General features: G+C 33.0%; 1 protein-coding gene across 2 annotated transcripts in view; it reads right to left on the bottom strand.

The window, feature by feature from the left end:
* Positions 1–19,142, bottom strand: part of HGF (hepatocyte growth factor) — a 76,957-nt gene that overhangs the window by 7,068 nt on the left and 50,747 nt on the right. For both annotated transcript variants that reach the window (XM_032873251.1, XM_032873252.1), the window contains 7 exons: positions 16,630–16,763; positions 11,393–11,431; positions 10,109–10,205; positions 7,411–7,485; positions 6,486–6,632; positions 5,878–5,984; positions 5,647–5,792 (listed from right to left, as the gene is read on the bottom strand). In XM_032873251.1, the coding sequence (XP_032729142.1) occupies positions 5,647–5,792; positions 5,878–5,984; positions 6,486–6,632; positions 7,411–7,485; positions 10,109–10,205; positions 11,393–11,431; positions 16,630–16,763 (745 nt within the window). The remainder of the gene's footprint in view (positions 1–5,646; positions 5,793–5,877; positions 5,985–6,485; positions 6,633–7,410; positions 7,486–10,108; positions 10,206–11,392; positions 11,432–16,629; positions 16,764–19,142) is intronic.

Raw genomic sequence — 19,142 nt, 5'->3', positions numbered from 1 at the left:
ATATAAATTTCCAAAACTGAATCAGGAGAAACTAGAAAATTTGAAAACAGACCAATTACCACCAATGAAATTAAATCAGTAATAAAAAAAAACTCTCAACAAACAAAAGTCTGGAACCAGAGGCTTCTCGGGTGAATTCCACCAAACATTTAAAAAAGAATTAATATTTATTCTCAAACAATTCCAACAAATAGAAGAGGAAGAAAAGCTTTCAAATTCGTTCTATGAAGTCAGCATTACCTTGATATCAAAACCAGATAAAGATGCTACAGAAAAAGAGTACCAGCCAATATCTCTGATGAACATAGATGCAGAAATCCTCATCAAAGCATTAACAAACCAAACCCAACAATACATTTAAAAATCATTCACCATGACAGATTTATTCCTGGGATATAAGAGTGATTCAATATTTGCAAATCAATCAACATAATACATCATATGAATAAGAGTGGATAAAAACCATGATTATTTCAATAGATACAGAAAAAGCATTTGACAAAGTACAACATCTATTCATGATTTTTAAAAAAACCTTCCACAAAATGGATCTGGTGGGAACCTGCCTCAACATCATAAAGGCTATCCATGAAAAATCCATAGCTAATATCATCCTCACTGGGGAAAAACTGAAGTTTTTCCTATATTGTTGGGAACAAGACAGGGATGTCCCCTCTCACCACTGTTACTTAACATAGTACTGGAAGTCCTAGCCACAGCAATCAGACACAAGAAAGAAAAGAAAGGCATCCAAACAAGCAAGGAAGCAGTCAAATTTTCACTCTTTGCAGATGATGTGATATTCTACATAGAAAACCCTAAAAACTCCACTAAGAAACTACTAGATCTGATAAATGAATTTAGTGAGGTCACAGGATACAAAATCAACGTATAGAGATCTAATGCCAAAGAGGTTACTGCCTATGTTCTCCTCTAGGATTTTGGTGGATTCCTGTCTCATGTTGATGTCTTTCATCCATTGTGAGTCTATCTTTGTGTATGGTATAAGAGAATGGATGAGTTTCATTCTTCTATACATAGCTGTCCAATTTTCCCACCACCATTTATTGGAGAGACTGTCTTTTTTCTGCTGGATATTTTTTTCCTGCTTTGTCAAAGATTATTTGACCATAGAGTTGAGGGTCCCTATCTGGTGTCTCTACCCTGTTCCATTAGTCTATGTGTCTGTTTTTTTGCCAGTACCATGACGTCTTGGTGATCACAGCTTTGTAGTAAAGCTTGAAATCAGGCAACATGATGCCCCCAGCTTTATTTTTCTTTTTCAACATTTTCTTAGCAATTTGGGGTCTCTTCTGGTTCCATACAAATTTTAGAATTGTTTGTTCCAGCACTTTGAAAAATTCCAGTGGCATTTTCATCGGGATGGCATTGAAAGTATAGATTGCTCTGGGCAGTATAGACGTTTTAACAATGTTTATTCTTCCAATCCAATCTTCTTTGATTTCTTTCATGAGTGTTTTGTAGCTCCTCCTTTACCTCTTTGGTTAGGTTTATTCCCAGGTATCTTATGGTTCTTGGTGCTATCGTAAATGGAATCCATTCTCTAATTTCCCTTTCTATATTTTCATTGTTAGTGTATAAGAAAGCAACTGATTTCTATGCATTGATTTTGTATCCTGCCACATTACTGAATTGCTGTATGAGTTCTAGTAGTTTGGGAGTGGATTCTTTTGGGTTTTCCGTATAAAGTACCATGTCATCAGCAAAGAGAGAGTTTGACTTCTTCTTTGCCAAATTGAATACCTTTTATTTCTTTTTGTTGTCTGATTGCTGTTGCTAGGACTTCTAGTATTATGTTGAACAACAGTGATGAGAATAGGGATCCTTATCATGTTCCTGATCTCAAAGGGAAGACTGTCAGCTTTTCCCCATTGAGAATGATATTCACTGTGAGGTTTTTCATAGATGGATTTTATGAAGCTGAGGAATCTTCCCTCTATCCCTATACTTTGAAGCATTTTAATCAGGAAAGAGTGCTATCTTTTGTCATTTTGGGACTTCATCAAGATAAAAAGCTTCTGCACAGAAAAGGAAACAGTCAGCAAAACAGAGGCAACCCAAAGAATGAGAGAAGATGTTCGCAAATGACACTACAGAAAAAGGGCTGATATCCAAGATCTATAAAGAACTCCTCAAACTCAACACACACAGAATAGATAATCATGTCAAAAAATGGGCAGAAGACATGAACAGACACTTCTCCAAAGAAGACATACAAATGGCTAGCAGAAATATGTTCACCATCATTAGCCATCAGGGAAATTTAAATCAAAACCACATTGAGATACCACCTTACACCAGCTAGAATGGCAAAGATTAACAAGACAGGAAGCAACAACTGTTGGAGAGGATGTGGAGGAAGGGGAACCCTCTTACACTGTTTGTGGGAATACAAGCTGGTGCAGCCACTTTGGAAAACAGTGTGGAGATTCCTTAAGAAATTAAAAATAGAGCTACCCTATGACCCTGCAATTGCATTACTGGGTATTTACTCCAACGATACAGATGTAGTGAAAAGAAGGGCCATCTGTACCCCCATGTTCATAGCAGCAATGGCCACAGTCACCAAACTGTGGAAAGAACCAAGATGCCCTTCAACAGACGACTGGATAAAGAAGATATGGTCTACATATACAATGGAATATAACACAGCTATCAGAAAGGATGAATACTCAACTTTTGTATCAACATGAATGGGACTGGAGAAGATTATGTTGAGTGAAATAAGTCAAGCAGTGAAAGTCAATTATCATATGGTTTCAATTACTTGTGGAACATAAGGAATAACATGGAGGTTATTAGGACAAGGAAAGGAAAAGTGAAGTGGGGGAAATCAGAGTGGGAGAGGAACCATAAGAGACTGTGGACTCTGAGAAACAAACTGAGGGTTTCAGAGGAGAGGGGCATAGGGGGTTAGGTGAGCCATTGGTGGGTATTATGGAGGGCACATATTGCATGGAGTACTGGGTGTGGTCATAAACAATGAATCTTGGAACACTGAAAAAATAAAATTAAATTTAAAAAAAGAAATCTAATGCATTTCCATATACAAATAATGAAGTAGCAGAAAGAGAAATTAAGAAAACAATCCCATTTACAATTGCACCAAAGATAATGAAATACCTAGAAATAAACTTAACCAAGGTAGTGAAAGACCTGTTTTCTGAAAACTGTAAAACAATGATGAAAGAAATTGAAGATAACACAAAGAAAGGGAATGACAGTCCATGTTCATGGACTGAGAGAACAAATATTGTTAAAATGTCCATGCTACACAGAGCAATCTACAGATTTAATGCAATCCCTATCAAAATACCAACACCATTTTTCACAGAACTAGAAAAAACAACCAACTGAATTTGTATGGAACCACAAAATACCCTGAATGGGCAAAACAATTGAAAAAGAAGAATGAAACTGGAGGTATCACAATCCTAGATTTTAAGATATACTACAAAGCTGTCATAATCAAAACTGTATGGTACTGGCAAACAACAGATACATAGATCAATGGAATGAAATAGAAAATTCAGAAATAAACCCACAATTATATAGTCAATTAATCTTCGGCAAAGGAGGAAAGAAGATGTAATGGGAAAACGACAGTCTCTTCAACAAATGGTGTTTGGAAAACTGACTACAGGCAAAAGAATGAAACTGGACCACTTTTTACACCATACACAAAAATAAATTCAAAATGGATTAAGGACATAAATGTGAGACTTGAAAACACTAAAATCATAGAAGAGAGCACAGGCAGTAATTTCTCTGAAATAAGCCATAAGTCATTTTTTCTAGCTATGTCTCTTGAGGTAAGGGAAACAAAGGCAAAAAATAAATTACTGGGACTACATCAAACATCAAAATAAAAAGCCTTTGCACAGTGAAAGAAACAGTCAACAAACTAAAAGGCTACCTAATGAATGGGAGAGGATATTTGCAAATGATATATCTGATGAAGGGTTAACATCCAAAATATATAAAGCTTATATAAATCAACACCCAAAAAAAAAATGATCCAATTGAAAAATGGTCAGAAGATAAGAAAAAACATTTCTTCAAAAATACACAGATGGCCAACAGACACATGAAAAGATGCTCAACATCACTTAACATCAGGGAAATGCAAATCAAAACCACAAGATATTATCTCATACCTGTTAGAATGACTAAAATTAAAAACACTGGAAACAGCAAGTATTGGCCAGGATGTGGAAAAACAAGGAACCCTCTTGCCCTATTGGTTGCAATGCCAACTGGTATAACTACTGTGAAAGACAGTATGGAGGTTCCTCAAAAAATTAAAAATAGAACTACTGTATGATCCAGTAATTCCACTACTAGGTATTCACCCTAGAAATATGAAAACAGTAATTCAAACAGGTATATGCACCCCTGTTTATTGTAGCATTACTTATAATAGCCAAATTATGGAAGCAGCTCAAGTGTCCATCAATAGACAAATGGGTAATGAAGATCTGATACACACACACACACACACACATACACACACACACAGGAATATTACTCAGCCATAAAAAAGAACGAAATCTTGCTTTGCAGCAACAAGGATGAATCTAGAGAGTATAATGCTAAGTGAAATAAGTGAGTCAGGGAAAGACAAATACCATATAATTTCACTCATATGTACAATTTAGGAAACACAACAAAGAAAAAAAGACAAACCAAAAAACAAAACAAAACAAAACAAAAACAAAAACACCCAGAATCTTAACAATAGACAGCATACTGATTGTTACCAGAGTAGAGGGAGGTGAAATAGGTGAAGGGGTTAAGATTACATGATGAGCCTTGAGTAATGTGTTGAATTTTTGAATCACTATATTGTATAGCATAAACTGATATAACACTTAATGTTAACCATAATGGAATTAAAATTTTGAATAAAAATGTAAAAAAAAAGTTCTCAACGTCAGAAATAATTTTAAAAGCACAAAATGTGCATAAAATAAAATAGATACAATTTAAAATATTAAAAAAATGTAAAATAATGGTTTAACAGCTTGTCTATGTAAAATAAAATTTGGAATACTACCTAGCTGAAAAAAACAATTGCCTAACAAATGAAAATGTTCAAGCTCTTAAAGTCACCAACTTCGACCTTTTGGTTTTTTAAAATAGAATTCGTTTAAACCACACACACGCATAAGCGCACACACACTGGCTTAACTAAAAACACATTTAAAAGTTTAAAACCAGACACAGAGTTCATTTAGGCAGAATTTGGGAAGATCTGATAACTTTAGAAAACATTAGAAAAATGTAAGCTCTTGTATCAAACTGCATATTGGATACTTTTTTTTTTCATATTGGATACTTTTAATTTGAACAGCTTTCCCCTGGAGTTCTGGTTGTATTAGTTTATTGCCTTTCTGAGAGACCAATATCATTACAGCTTGCCGATAATGAAATATGGATTTTCTTACTGTTTATTTAAAATAAGTGTACAAGGATAACGAAGCGACTTATCTTTCCCAAATTCTCTTTATTAGTAGAGAATGATTTTTATTTGAGAAAAGTGGACCGAACACACACACAAAAGAAACATAAGAAGCTATGATATTTATTATATACTTCTTAATTTTTAAAAAATGCTCTTTTTACCTCACATGGTCCCGAGGCAATGTTTTCAGCTCCAGCACATATTTCAGACTCATTCAGAGTCACCTTCCCTTGATGGTATTGGCTGCATTTCTCATTTCCCATAATATAGAGATGTGCTACTCGTAACAGACCATCAAAGCGGATGGCTAAAATGAGATAAAAAACGTACAGTTAGAATTGTTTTAAAGAAAATAAGTATGATATTGCCTTATCATTTTAAAAATAGCTTACATCCAGTATACCCCCAGCCATAAACACTGCAAGTGGTTTTTTCAGGAATGGTGCATCCATAATTAGGTAAATCGATTGTACTAACAAAATCATCCAGGACAGCAGGTCTGAAAATAGAAAATACAATGGTAAATATCTTTGATTGAATTCAACACAAAATTAACAAATTACAATTTGGTGTTAATTTTTAATATGAGATTAAGAGAGAATAAACAGTCTTATTTCTTAAGAAAAAGAGACTGTGTAATATACAATGTATGTAGTAGAGGTAGGAGTAGGTAGCAGAGAAATGCGTTACTCACTTGCTAATATTACTTGCTAAATGGTAACTGCATTTTTTATTCATTATTTTAACTATTAAAGTTATCAAATGATTATTCACTAAGTTTTGATTTTAGAGCAGGCTGATCAGACTTGGTCAAACCATTTATTAATTTTTGAAAATTTTGAAGATGACTCTCTTTTTCTCTGTACACACACACACACAGGACATATGACAAGCTTTTATAATATGTTTACATAAAAGAGAGAATAGCCACATAGCTGAAGAAAAAGCTTCACGAATTCCACTGTAGCTTAAAAATGCAAAACAGTCTCAAGCAGCTAACCTAGCAAGCTTCAGTAATACGAGATCTGATCCTTCAGGCCCGTATACCAGCTGGGAAACATTTAGAACCTGTTTGCGTTTCTCATCTCCTTTTCCGTGGACATCATGAATCCCAAGCCAAGCTTCATAATCTTTCAAGTCTTTGTTTCTAAGTAAAAAATTAAAATGTAAAATATAATCTTAAACTGGGTGATATTGTTCACACATATTATTATTTCAGTTTATAAGGGCAGATAAATAACCTAAATTTAAAATTTGAATCAAAGCATAATAAAGAGCAACACATTTGTTATGGAGATTCTGAATGCTACAAGCACACAGAAGCAAAAAGAGCCTTTAAACCGCTCAATTTTGAAACAGCTATTTAAGAAAAAAGAAAACCTTTTGATTAGGCTTAAGAGTAAATCATATTCGAAAAATTTTCAGGTAAAGCACATTACATGAATTATAATTTTCTGCAGATTTTCCTTCTTAACTTTGTATATGTTTGATTTGTCAATTAGGATTAAAAATTTATACTAACAAAATCAGTGACCTTGATGAGAATCAGGAAGTAAGCTTACAAATGCTGCCTCCCTAACTTTCCTTAGGCTAATTCTCATTAAAAATTATTCCCAGGATGTCTACCTACACATACAGCATGCAAGGAAGAAGTTGAGGAAAAGTTATTTACATAATTGTAGCAAAATTTCCCCCCCAAATGAGAGTAATGCCAATTGTGGAAAGAACGGAGCAGGAGTATCCAGTCGTAAATATCCATTACATCAAAGTAGGCTTTGTAAACTAAATCTAAAGAAAGAAATTAATTTATTCATCCCTTGTTGCTGAATCTGTTAAATGAATACACATTCTAAGCCTGAAAGCTAAATGGAAGCCCTACATATTTTTAAGTGCTCAAAACAAATATTGGTTTCAGAAACACTTACCGAGAAGGGAAACATTGTCTTGCGGTAAGAATCCAACTTTCCTTTATCAATGATCCTCCACAGATATGTTTATTTCTATGAGAAACAGAAAAGAGAAACAAGTAACATCTGTGTGGAAAGGGTGCCTGCCAATTAATGCAAAACCTATGGCTCTGTTTGTTAAAAAATAAGTGCATTTGGGAGAAAAATGTAGAAATTAACTCAACTAGAATAAAGTGAGTAATCCTTTGACTGAAAGGATGATATTTGATGATTGTAGCATTAGCATTTTTTTATAATGTGATTACGATTTTAGGAAATCAACTTTATTTTTGTATAAGGAGCCCTGTCACTACACACCAACATCCATTTCCAACACGCACGTTCACATGTGTGTGTCTCTATCCTTGGGAGAGCAAGTATGTACTACAAAAATAGAATAGTTAGAATAAACAAAAAAAAAAAATCACAAAAGAACAACAAAAACAACATGGTTTTAAATTCATTCCAATTTTAGTATATGTGCTGCCGAAGCGAGCCCATCGTGTCTGATTATAAAAATGCGAATCTGAGTTTTTACATAAACTATGAAAACTACCTGATGGTAGCAATACATATTTATACACTATTCCCTTCTTAATTGCCATTATTTATTTTTGATACATTAACAGAACATCGCTGAGTTTGAGTAAGTTTGTTCAGCTTAAAAGAAGCAATATAAAATTTCGCTTATAAAATTAAAACAATTTTGTAAACGTATCATCTAGGAAATTATAAAATATTTGTAGAGAATAAAAAATACTAGTACATTTGTTTGATCATATCCTAAATCTGTAGATGTATTATTTTTTGGCAGAGAAATGGAAAAAGCACAACTTTTCACAATTTTACATTTCCAAAGAGTACAGATGTTCAGTGCTTCAGAGGGTAATAGAAGTTTCCCAGACTAAGACCGCAATTATTTACGGCCTGTACCACAGAGGAGGATGAGATTATATATCGAGTTTTAATTTCTGTTCCTCTCAGTAAGTGTTTTGGAAGAATAACTAACCAGCTGTTTTTACTGAGGACTTGGATTTAAAAGAAAAATATAGTTATCTAAAAGTTTATACTACTCTAATCTGATGTAAAAGAGTTTCACCTGTTCCTCAAAGGATGGAGACTTCCAAAGGAGTATTCTTATACATTCTCCCATGGGTAATAAAAAATTTAGAAGTATATGCTTTTTTTTTTTTTCCCCCTAGAGTCTTGAGATTTGCAAAGAATCACTTATTCATTCAGATATATGGATTCCTGGAACGTTTTCTTTCACAAATAAAATGAAACACTCTTCCCCCAAAGTTGGCAGCTTTCATTAAACCTTTATATTTCATAATTGGCTGTAATATTCTGGTGAGTTTTACAATTCTGTTTCAGTACTACACACCTAGGACAGCTACACTATAATTATCAACATAAATATTTGTAAAATTTGATGGGTTTCTCCTTGCAAGAAGGATATATTAAAAGAAGTTTAGACCATCTTCTACCTGGTGTCTAAAGTCTTATGTATGTTTATATAAAAGGATATAAACTCCGTGCTTCTTAAGAATTGGCTTATTCATAAAATCCAAAGTTTCAAGTTGTCTTTATTCTAAAGGTCACTATGGAGTTTAATTGTAGCAAAAGATGTACTTTCTTTCTCTACTCTAGGAAGTTAGAGGTAAAAGAACAAAAAGCGTCACCAAATAGAGGAGATATTTGAATTAGTATTTGAAGAATGAGAAGGCTTTTGCAGGCACAAAATATGGAGAAAGAAAGCTACAACATTTAGTGGGAACAACAGCTTAAAGGTTTGGAGGGAAAAACATGGGGTATCTTTAAAACAAGGGATAATGTGGTTTGAATTCAGGTGTATTAGAGGTTAAGTTGTATGATGAGTTTTCAGTAGAGACAGAAACAAAGATACTTTAACATTCTGATTACTATATGGCGTAATATATGTAGTATATAGGAATTTGTAAGATCAGATTTTAACTTAACTCCTATTTTCAATATTTAATTCTTCAAATGTAATTACTAATCTTAATTTTTGTATAGGAATATATTGTGCAAAGTGATATTACTGAGAACATATCTTTGATTCTCAAGAGCATTGAGACATAGACAACGAGAATTTTTTTTATCCATACTGAACAGTATAATAGCAGGGCTAGTCAACTATCAATATAGTTTGATATACCATACTATCAGTATAGCATGCCATTTTTAAAAAAATGATAAAATATTCTAGAACTTAAAATTATTGTTATTTTCATTTGAATTACAACGAAAAAATAGAAATTAAAAGCAAATGTAAAATTTCTGGTACGCTTATGCATGAGTGTGTTAGAAAGTCAAGTCATAATATCCTAGATTAGGAGAAATAATTACATGTGTATTACAATTATTACAGTGATATTAAGGTATAAGTAGTTTCTCTGTGTAGTTGTGTTTTCTCAAACACTCTGAAGCATCACTTGTAATCAGAGACAGTGTCATCACATATGGGACCTCATGAACATTTAAAAAGGCACTATCTCTGAAGGCACATATTGTAAAATCCAGGGATGTTCAGCAAGCAGAATATGGTCAGTCTCTTCTTGTGTCCCACTCAAATGGGTGCTTACAACCATCTTGTTGGAAATATGACTTTTGCAAATAATCCAAACACATACGATTTGTGTCTATTAATAATTACCTGTATTTCAAACTAACCATCCATCCTACATTAGTTCGCGTTGGAATTCCATTTACAACTCGTAATTGCTTTGTTTTGGCACAAGATATTACAGGATCTAAAAAAAGGACCAAAGATAAATAACATTCTAATAAAACATTTTGAAATAATCAATGCCTCTCAGTTTCTTAAAAGCAATGGTAATTAAAGAAATGTAACTACTGTAATTTTGTCAGTACATTTGGGGAGAAAGAAGGTATGTATTAAGACTGGAGTGTCAAAGCAGGCCTCAAATGTTTGCTATGCTTATCTAAGGAGACAAGCAACATAGAAAAATGAACTAACTCTAGGTATTTCCACAGTGACAATGATTTTGCTCACCAAGCACTAAGTATAGGCTCTTCAAGACTAACACTAATTGTATTTCTTTCACAAATCTCAATATAAAATGAAACAATTGTCTTTACAACAGTTATTTCTAAATGTCAGTGGAAATCAATAGTCTCAATAAAAAAATTATTTATTTTTTTATTACTCCTGAATTTTTATGTTAAGAATGTAGAGCCATTTTGAAACAGCTTACCAACATTGTATTTACTGAAATTATATCCAGATGACATAATTGTTATGTCCAAATCATTATATCAAAATGACACAATACCAAATTCTTTGGAGTCAATTTTTCCTGACCCTCCTCCATATTCCTTCCCTTATCCTTTCTACTCCTGTGCATGGTCTAAAATTTCCATTTGTTTCTTCAGCCTGGGACACAGAAGGTGGTCTCTTAAGTCAAAACAATTGAGTATCTTCCTTCAGCTCAAGAAGTATGTGAAAATCAAAAACAAGCAGCTCCAAAGATTTTCTTAAATTGAGGATTCACTGAACCTCTCAGTTTGTATCATCTTTTACCTAGTGGACCATTTAAAGAGCCTTAAAGATAAAGTAGGATAGAAACCCTGCATAATTTTCCGACCTTCTGATTTTATTCTTTCTAACTTTAGCATCCTGATTTAATTTAAAGGATGGTGAAAATCCATTACATACATTTTGTCCAAAATGACAAACAAGAGAAATGCTCTTTTCAAAGTTAAATATAACATCCTATATTTTCTGAGAATTGAATTTTGATATTCAGTATGTAGTTGCCTTTGTAACCTCTTTTACAGAAAAAATAATAAAAACAAATAGATTAACTTATTTTTAGGATAGAAGTTAATATAGTGAAATTTTTCCATGAAGAAAATTATGACATCATTTCTGACACATAGAGAGTCAAATAAACTATAATTTTAAAAGATTACTTACGGTCTAAATTGACTATTGTTGGTGTGGTATCACCTTCACCTGTAAAAATAAATTTATACACATATATGTTTCTGTTATATAGAGACATACATATACATACATGTAAATACACAAACATACATATTTCTGTTATATAGAACCAAAACTATATATTGAAATACAGATGTTTGCTTGGGCCATTTGTACAGATTTACTGTAATTTGGGCACTTTTTATTTTTTCTGAAAATTACTTTTATTTTTTAATATGGTTGAAGATAATTGAAACATCATGTTTCAGAAAACTCTTCAAGAATTCTAGAAGGTAGAAATCAATGTCACTAATGGAAAAAGAGGGATAACAAAATATAATTATGTTTCATTAGAATATTTAAAAGATTGTTTTTTCCATACTGTAATAACAATGTATGAAAAAGGAGAACTAAAACCTCATAACTTACTACTTTTTCATAACCTCCCTACTGGGGTTTAATGGCTGCAAAGAGAAAAGCTTGGAAGATGCTAGGATTAGAAAATACTTATGCAATAATGAATGAGGCATAGGACATTTCCTGTAGTTTAATGTCTGTCTGCTCAGAATTGATGGCATAGAGTTTAGTCAGGCACTGTTTAGACCCAGCTGGTTGTTAATCCCTGGAAATGCCCTGAGCTCAAATAAACCGGCAACAAAACAATAATGGCATATGGATTCATTTGTAATACATGCAAATTTGATTGTTATTTATGGGGAATCTCATGAGAATTAATACATGCTAAAGAGCTTTTACTTATGTTCATCTTCCAGATCTAGATATTTTAAATGAATATGTGTAAAGGAAAACATATAAATTTCATCATTTCCCTTTCCCCTTAGCGTAGCCTGGGGGAGGGTTCTGTCTTAGAGTCAGCAGAGGTCAGTGTTTCAGCTCATACTACAAATTAGGATTGAGGCCAACTATGGTCATTAAAACATCAAGGATATTGGTTTTTCCATTCAAATCAATTACTTAAAATTCTAATATTAAAAACTAGATATTTATTCCTTCTGGTATTGTAATGAAGAAGACTAGACTTCTCCTTAATTGTATATCAAGTTTTCTATTTCTAAGCATCAAATTAATAGGTCAACAAAATATTTCATTATTATAAATTACTACAGTATTTAAATTTAAAAAATATATAGATATTGTATATTTGGGAATTTGATAATTTATAGTTATTTTATACTTACATATTTTTCCTTTAAGCCAATATTTCTTATACTTTAGAATAAGCTGAAATATCACTTGAAATCAGATTTCTAGAGATTCTGAGTTGGTGGCTAGATTATGAGTTTTTAAAAACATTTTAGGTTCTTCTTTTGCACACTTTAAGCCAAACTTTGGGAAACTGCACTCTAGGACTTTGCCATTTTACCATCAAATACTATTCTTACTTCTTTTTGCCCCACCACAGTATTTATATATCATATATATATTTATCATGTATATGTCATATATATATGATACAAATCTTCAGTATTGATTCAATTCAAATTTGAAGGGAAACATATCAATAATAAAACTTTTACCTGTAGAAGTGTAGGTAAATATGTGTGTGTGTGTGTGTGTGTGTGTGTGTGGGTGGGTGTTTATATGGCCTCAGAACCACATATGAGTTCTTACTAAAAAAAACTTCCTTTAATGTATTCTGAAAGTTTCAAACAAATTCAGAACATTATGGACATCACAAATTTCTCCAGGCAGGTATCTATGTTCCCATTTTCATTACATATTTTAATGTGAATATATATTTGTTAAATTATTACAGTTACATAAATGTCTCTACACTGAGAACTAACCAAAGGAAAAAAATATTGTTTCTATTGCTGTATATTTAGCATATTCTAATATGGGGCTTTGCACACAATAGCCACTCAATTTAAAATTATTAATAAATGAATAATAATGCAAACTGAAATGAAAGTTAAGTTGTCCAAGGCAATTACAGTGAGAGAACTGAAATTCTTAACCAGGAAGTTGAAGTTGAAGCTCTTAACCACTACACTCTAAGTACTTAATACTGAGTATTTTTCCAAGATCTACAAAGTATGTATGTGTATAGATTAATATATAGGCATTTCTATAATTTTATTTTTACATATCTGATAATGTTTAAAATGTATGCTAAGTAATACTCTGTAAGCATTTTTTTAAAGGAAATAAAAACTTTTATGTTTTATAATACAAATGTATAGTGTGAAAATGATTTATACAGCCTCTACAGTTAAATAAATAAGAACTCAAATCTTCTGAAGATAAATTTTATTAGCCTTTCACCAGCAGGAAAGTGTAAATAAATCCTGGCTATAAATATTATTTAGAAAAATGACAGTATAAAAATATTTATTGAAATTAATGTTCAGAATATATTGAAATAAAAATGAGTTATCTGCAATAACATTTAATCATATGCTAGTGACACTCTGAAGTCTTCCAATAGCACATTACTAACTTTTAATTTTAAAATGTTAGTTGAAAGTATGTTTTGAAAACATTTAAATTATTAGAGTCCTTTGTCAGATTTATAAACCAAATCACAGTTCGATTCTACAAGAGCATTTTTCTGTGTCTACATGCAATAGAACTGTCTTAGAAATTGGAAGGGGAGGTGAATAATGAGAGACTATGGACTCTGAAAAACAATCTGAAGGGTTTGAAGAGGTGGGAGGGTGGGAGGTTGGGGAAACCAGGTGGTGGGTATTAGAGAGGGCACGGATTGCATGGAGCACTGGGTGTGGTACAAAAACAATGAATACTGTTATGCTGAAAATAAATTTTTAAAAAATGATTAAAAAAAAAAAAAAGAACTGTCTTAGAAGACTGACTTTTTTTCCTTCTTCCTAGACCATTGGATATTTTATTAGCCTCCATTATTCTTAATCATAGATTAAGATTCACAATTCACAAAAAGGTACCATCAGGTAAAGCTAATATTTATAAAAAACAATCATTTAATCATTAAAAAGATATATGTCCCAGAGAGGTAGTAACTTTGCTTTGTAGTGTTAAAACTAGAAAGATATCTTTTAAAGAAGAACATTTTCAGGACCTATGCAAACCCTAATATGTGAAAAATAGAAAATTAGGAACACTTGAATTATTGAAAGGCTATGATTACCGCTGATGGAATAAAATATAATAGTATGATATGCTATTTCTTTCCAAACCTATAAGGTGTTTATTTACCATTATATAAATAACTTATTTCTTCAAAATAGGATGGGAAGTTCTGAGTCTTAATTATAGCCATACTAGATGAAGGTCATATTTAAGAAGTTTGTCTTTCTATGCTAAATTTTCATGAAACATGACTACTGTTTCCACTTAAGGTGAGAAATTACCTCTTTAATTTGCCATAAATTATGTGTTTGTATTTCATGTTTTAAAGCAAACACCATTTCTTCAATCTAATCTTTTTAAAATCGGTACTTCTGTTCCTATTGTCAAGGTACTTGCTACTAGCTTTTCTCACACGAAAAACATTCTTTTAATTTTATTAATGAACATTCTTTTACTTTTATTTATTTAGTTAGATTAAAATTTAAAATTTTAATCCCAGTATAGTTAACATACAGTGTTACTATACTAGTTTCAGGTGTAGAATATTGTGATTCAACAGTTGTATTCATTACTCAGTGCTCATCAAAATAAGTGTACTCCTTAATCCCCATCACCTATTTCACTCATCCTCCCCATCCACGAAGAGAAACATTCCTAAATAGGACTCCTATTGAACTTATGCAAATATGTCCTTTTTAGACAGGAGATAGTTTAACATAGTGTTTAAAGATGTTTGTTATAGGGGCACCTGGGTGATTCAGTCGTTAAGCATCTGCCTTGGGCTCAGGTCATGATCCCAGGGTGCTGGTTTTGAGCTCTACATCAGGCTGCCTGCTTGCAAGGAGCCTGCTTCTCTCTCTCCCACACCCCCTGCCTGTGTTCCCTCTCTTGATCTCTCTCTCTGTCAAATAAATAAATAAATAAATAAAATCTTTTAAAAAAGTATTTTTGTTATAAACACAGAGCTATGAGATATGTAATCTAGTAAAATGATCTTTCGCTACTGACACAGCTTTCTAATAAGCCTTTTTCACTCAATATCATACAGAGGATATACTCCCATCTCAATATATATTATTCAGTGGTACTCACTGGGGATGACTTTGTTCCCCAGGGGGACTCTTGGCAATGTCTGAAGATAGTTTTTGGTTCTCATGACTGGAGGCAGGGGTGGTTTTATTGACACCTAGTGGGTAGAGGCCAGGGACACCACCAAATATTTCACAGTGTGTAGGACAGCTTCCTACACCAAAGACTCCTGCAGTACAAAATATCAGTAGTGCCGATGTTGAAAAATCCCGAGACATTTCTCAAAATTGACTTTCAGACAAGCTTTCCAATTCACAAAGTAGCACAGTATTGAAAGATTCTGACTATCCAGAACTTCAGTAATATTGGGCATTAACTATTCTTTTCTTATTTGCCAACCTCATTGGTGAAAATGACCTTATGCTACTAAAATTTCACTTTTTCTTACTATTAAGCTTTAATGTATTTTATTTGTTTATTATATTTATTCTTGAAGATTTATTTTCTTCATTTTTCTCCTAAATTATCTCATTTTTTCTATTAATATTTAGGAGCTCTTTAAATGAGACATATCAGATATATATTTTTTATGTATCTTTTACTTTACACACTGATACTCTTTTAAAAAATCATCTTCAAAAGAAATCATCTTTGACTCAGAGTTATGGATGGGATATTCTAGGCTTTTTGGTCTTTGGCTAATGCACTGAAAAGAAAGCGAAAACAACAGTATCTCAGGTCTGTTGATGGGTCTGTTACTGGGTGGGGGCTTTGTTAGAGTTCTGCTATAGCTTGAACAGTTAGTATTGGGATGGGGGTCTTTTCTGGTGCAGTCATATTAAAATGATGGCCATTTATTGCTTCTGGATTTCAAATGAGGATCGTCTGAGGAGGAAAATCTTCTTTAAAATGTCAGCAGAATGTCTCCTTGTCTACAGGAGAGATGAAGAAAGGGGCGCACACGCATGCGTGTGTGTGTGTGTGTGTTGTTGTTGTTGTCTGGAATGCATCCCCACTTTAGGATTGATTCCAACCCTCCTATATTTCCTCCCCTGAATGAGGTATCAATTTAAAGGAGATTCAGAGTATTTAAAATATTTCACCTGAAGAAGGTCATTAAAAATACTCACAACGAGAAATAGGACAATAATCCCATGGAATGAGAGGATTTCCTGTGTAACACCAGGGACCATGGGCATCATCATCAGGATTCCGACAGTAATTCTTATTCAGCTTACTAGCATCTGGTTCCCAGAAGATATGCCTGCATAAACAACACACTCTAAACATCACAAGATGCTCACTGCGTCCAACAGAAACAAACTGTCACCAAGAAGATAAAATCCTAGCACATAACTCTCATTATAGATACAACACAAGCTTCTATTTGGTGTGAATTTTGGTTATATTATTTTAGACTTATTTTGTTGTTCTTCCAGCTTGGAAGCATATTCTCTACTCAGAATTATGAAATAAGGCTACAAAATTTGCATAGATAAAATGATGAAATATTTTGTGATTTTGCTTCTATTTCATAAGTATAGTAGCAAGGTGAAAACCAACATCCCTATGCATAGAAATGGAGAAACACTGCCAGAGAAAGAGTAGATGACAAAGAAGATCAAGGTCATAAAATACATAGAAAATGCAAGCTATTGCAAAATCATTTTTCATGTTTCAGAAACATAAAAAGCATTATTAGCAAAATCATGAATAGGATAGAAAGATACACTAAAAATTAATAATAGTGTGCTAATGAAATAATTAAAATCTAAACTTTCAGTGATTATATAGTTACAATATGTGAGTTTTTGACAGTTAACCGAGTAACAGTTTCTCACTTTACATCTTAAATAAGTTTATTACAAAAGGAAAGCAAAAATACTCTTATTTTATTAGATCATGCACAGTCATAAAGTATCAGTATTTATTTTGATAAGATTAATAAAGCCAAATTCCAAATGGCCATCCTGACCAAGTCATGAAAACTACACAAGTAACTGAATTGTTTTGGATTATTAATTATGACTGTGCTTGAATGTAACTAATGGGTCATTTAAAAACTGGAAAGAGCTTAGTCAGGTAAAGTTGGACTATCTTTCCAAACGCAGGTTCATTTCCTAGACCAATAATAACAGCAAACACAAATAGTACTTACTATGTGCCAGATTCTATTTTATGTGATTTACATATATAACCATAGACCAACCTAATGAGACTGGCTCTAAGATTATGCTAATTTATATTTGATGAACTAGAAATCCACAGAAAACAATTTTTCTGAAATCACATGGCTTATAAGCAGTGGAGAAGAGGTTAGAACAAATGGCTCTTTCCAGAATCAGTGTTCAAACCACCATTCTGCACAATGTCCTTACCCAATTGCAGTTTATTCTTAAAGCCAAAATGGTACCATGAGACTTAACCATTCATCAATTCACTGCAAATTGTTTTCAAATGACTTTCAACTATTTCCGAATGTCCAACCCAAATTCCATGAATTAAGAGTTATAATTATGAGTTCCCTAAATAAATATGTAATGTATTTCCAATTGTATGTTGATAATGTTTAAAAGGGAACTCTGAGATGTTTAAGAAATCTTTATTTGTTGTCCTTACTAATTTGTGAGGTGTAAATTCTTCTGCCATAAAAATATCAAGTTTCCAATGTCCAAATCTTCAGAGATTTCTGAAGGCAGAGTCAGTATAATCGTATCTCACAAATTCATAAGAGCTAGAGCCACCAAATAGCAGTGTTGAAATTAACATTCAATCTTCATCATGCTAATTTTCACTTAAAATTCTGTAATGATCTTAATGCATAAGATAAAATCCAAAGTTCTTAACACAGCTTACAAGGCTGTATATGGTCTTGCTAATGCAGAGTTCCTTTTCTGTGGACATTAACCAAATTACACTATCTTTCTTCCCCCCCCCCCCAAAAAAAGATGGGGGTTGGTGGGGAGCAGAGGGAGAGGGAGACAGAGAATCTTAAGCAGGTTGCATGCCCACTGCAGAGCCCAGCACTGGGCTTGATCTCACGACCCTGAAATCGTGACCTTAGCCAAAATCGAGAGACATGTTTAACCATCTGAGCCACCCAGGTGCCTCCAAAACACATATTTAAATAAAAAGACAAATGACAAATTCGTTTTGGTGTTGAAAAATAAGCAGAAGATAAGAAAGAGGTGATGGGGTGCCTGGGTGGCTCAGTGGGTTAAAGCCTCTGCCTTCAGTTCAGGTCATGATCCCAGAGTTCTGGGATCGAGCCCCACATCGGGCTCTCTGCTCAGCGGGGAGCCTGCTTCCTCCTCTCTCTCTCTGCCTGTTTCTCTGACTGCTTGTGATCTCTGTCTGTCAAAAATCTTAAAGGAAGGAAGGAAGGAAGGAAAAGAAAGAAAGAAAGAAAGAAAGAAAGAAAGAAAGGAAGGAAGGAAGGAAGGAAGGAAGGAAGGAAGGAAGGAAGAAAGAAAGAAATAGGTGCCAAGGGTGCTTTCATTATATGTGAATTTAAGCATAATTTCCATGTGTTTGAAGGGAATTTATATATACATTTTTTTTTGAAATCTCAACATGTTTTGTTCATTACTTAAGTTTTTTGATCCTTAACTTTTTCATTTCCAGAATTTTTGTATATTAAAAA

The sequence above is a fragment of the Lontra canadensis genome, unplaced genomic scaffold, assembly GCF_010015895.1.
Source record: "Lontra canadensis isolate GAN:19392208 unplaced genomic scaffold, GSC_riverotter_1.0 scaffold48, whole genome shotgun sequence".
NCBI classification, from domain to species: domain Eukaryota; kingdom Metazoa; phylum Chordata; class Mammalia; order Carnivora; family Mustelidae; genus Lontra; species Lontra canadensis.
This window is presented reverse-complemented; position numbering and strand designations above follow the sequence as displayed.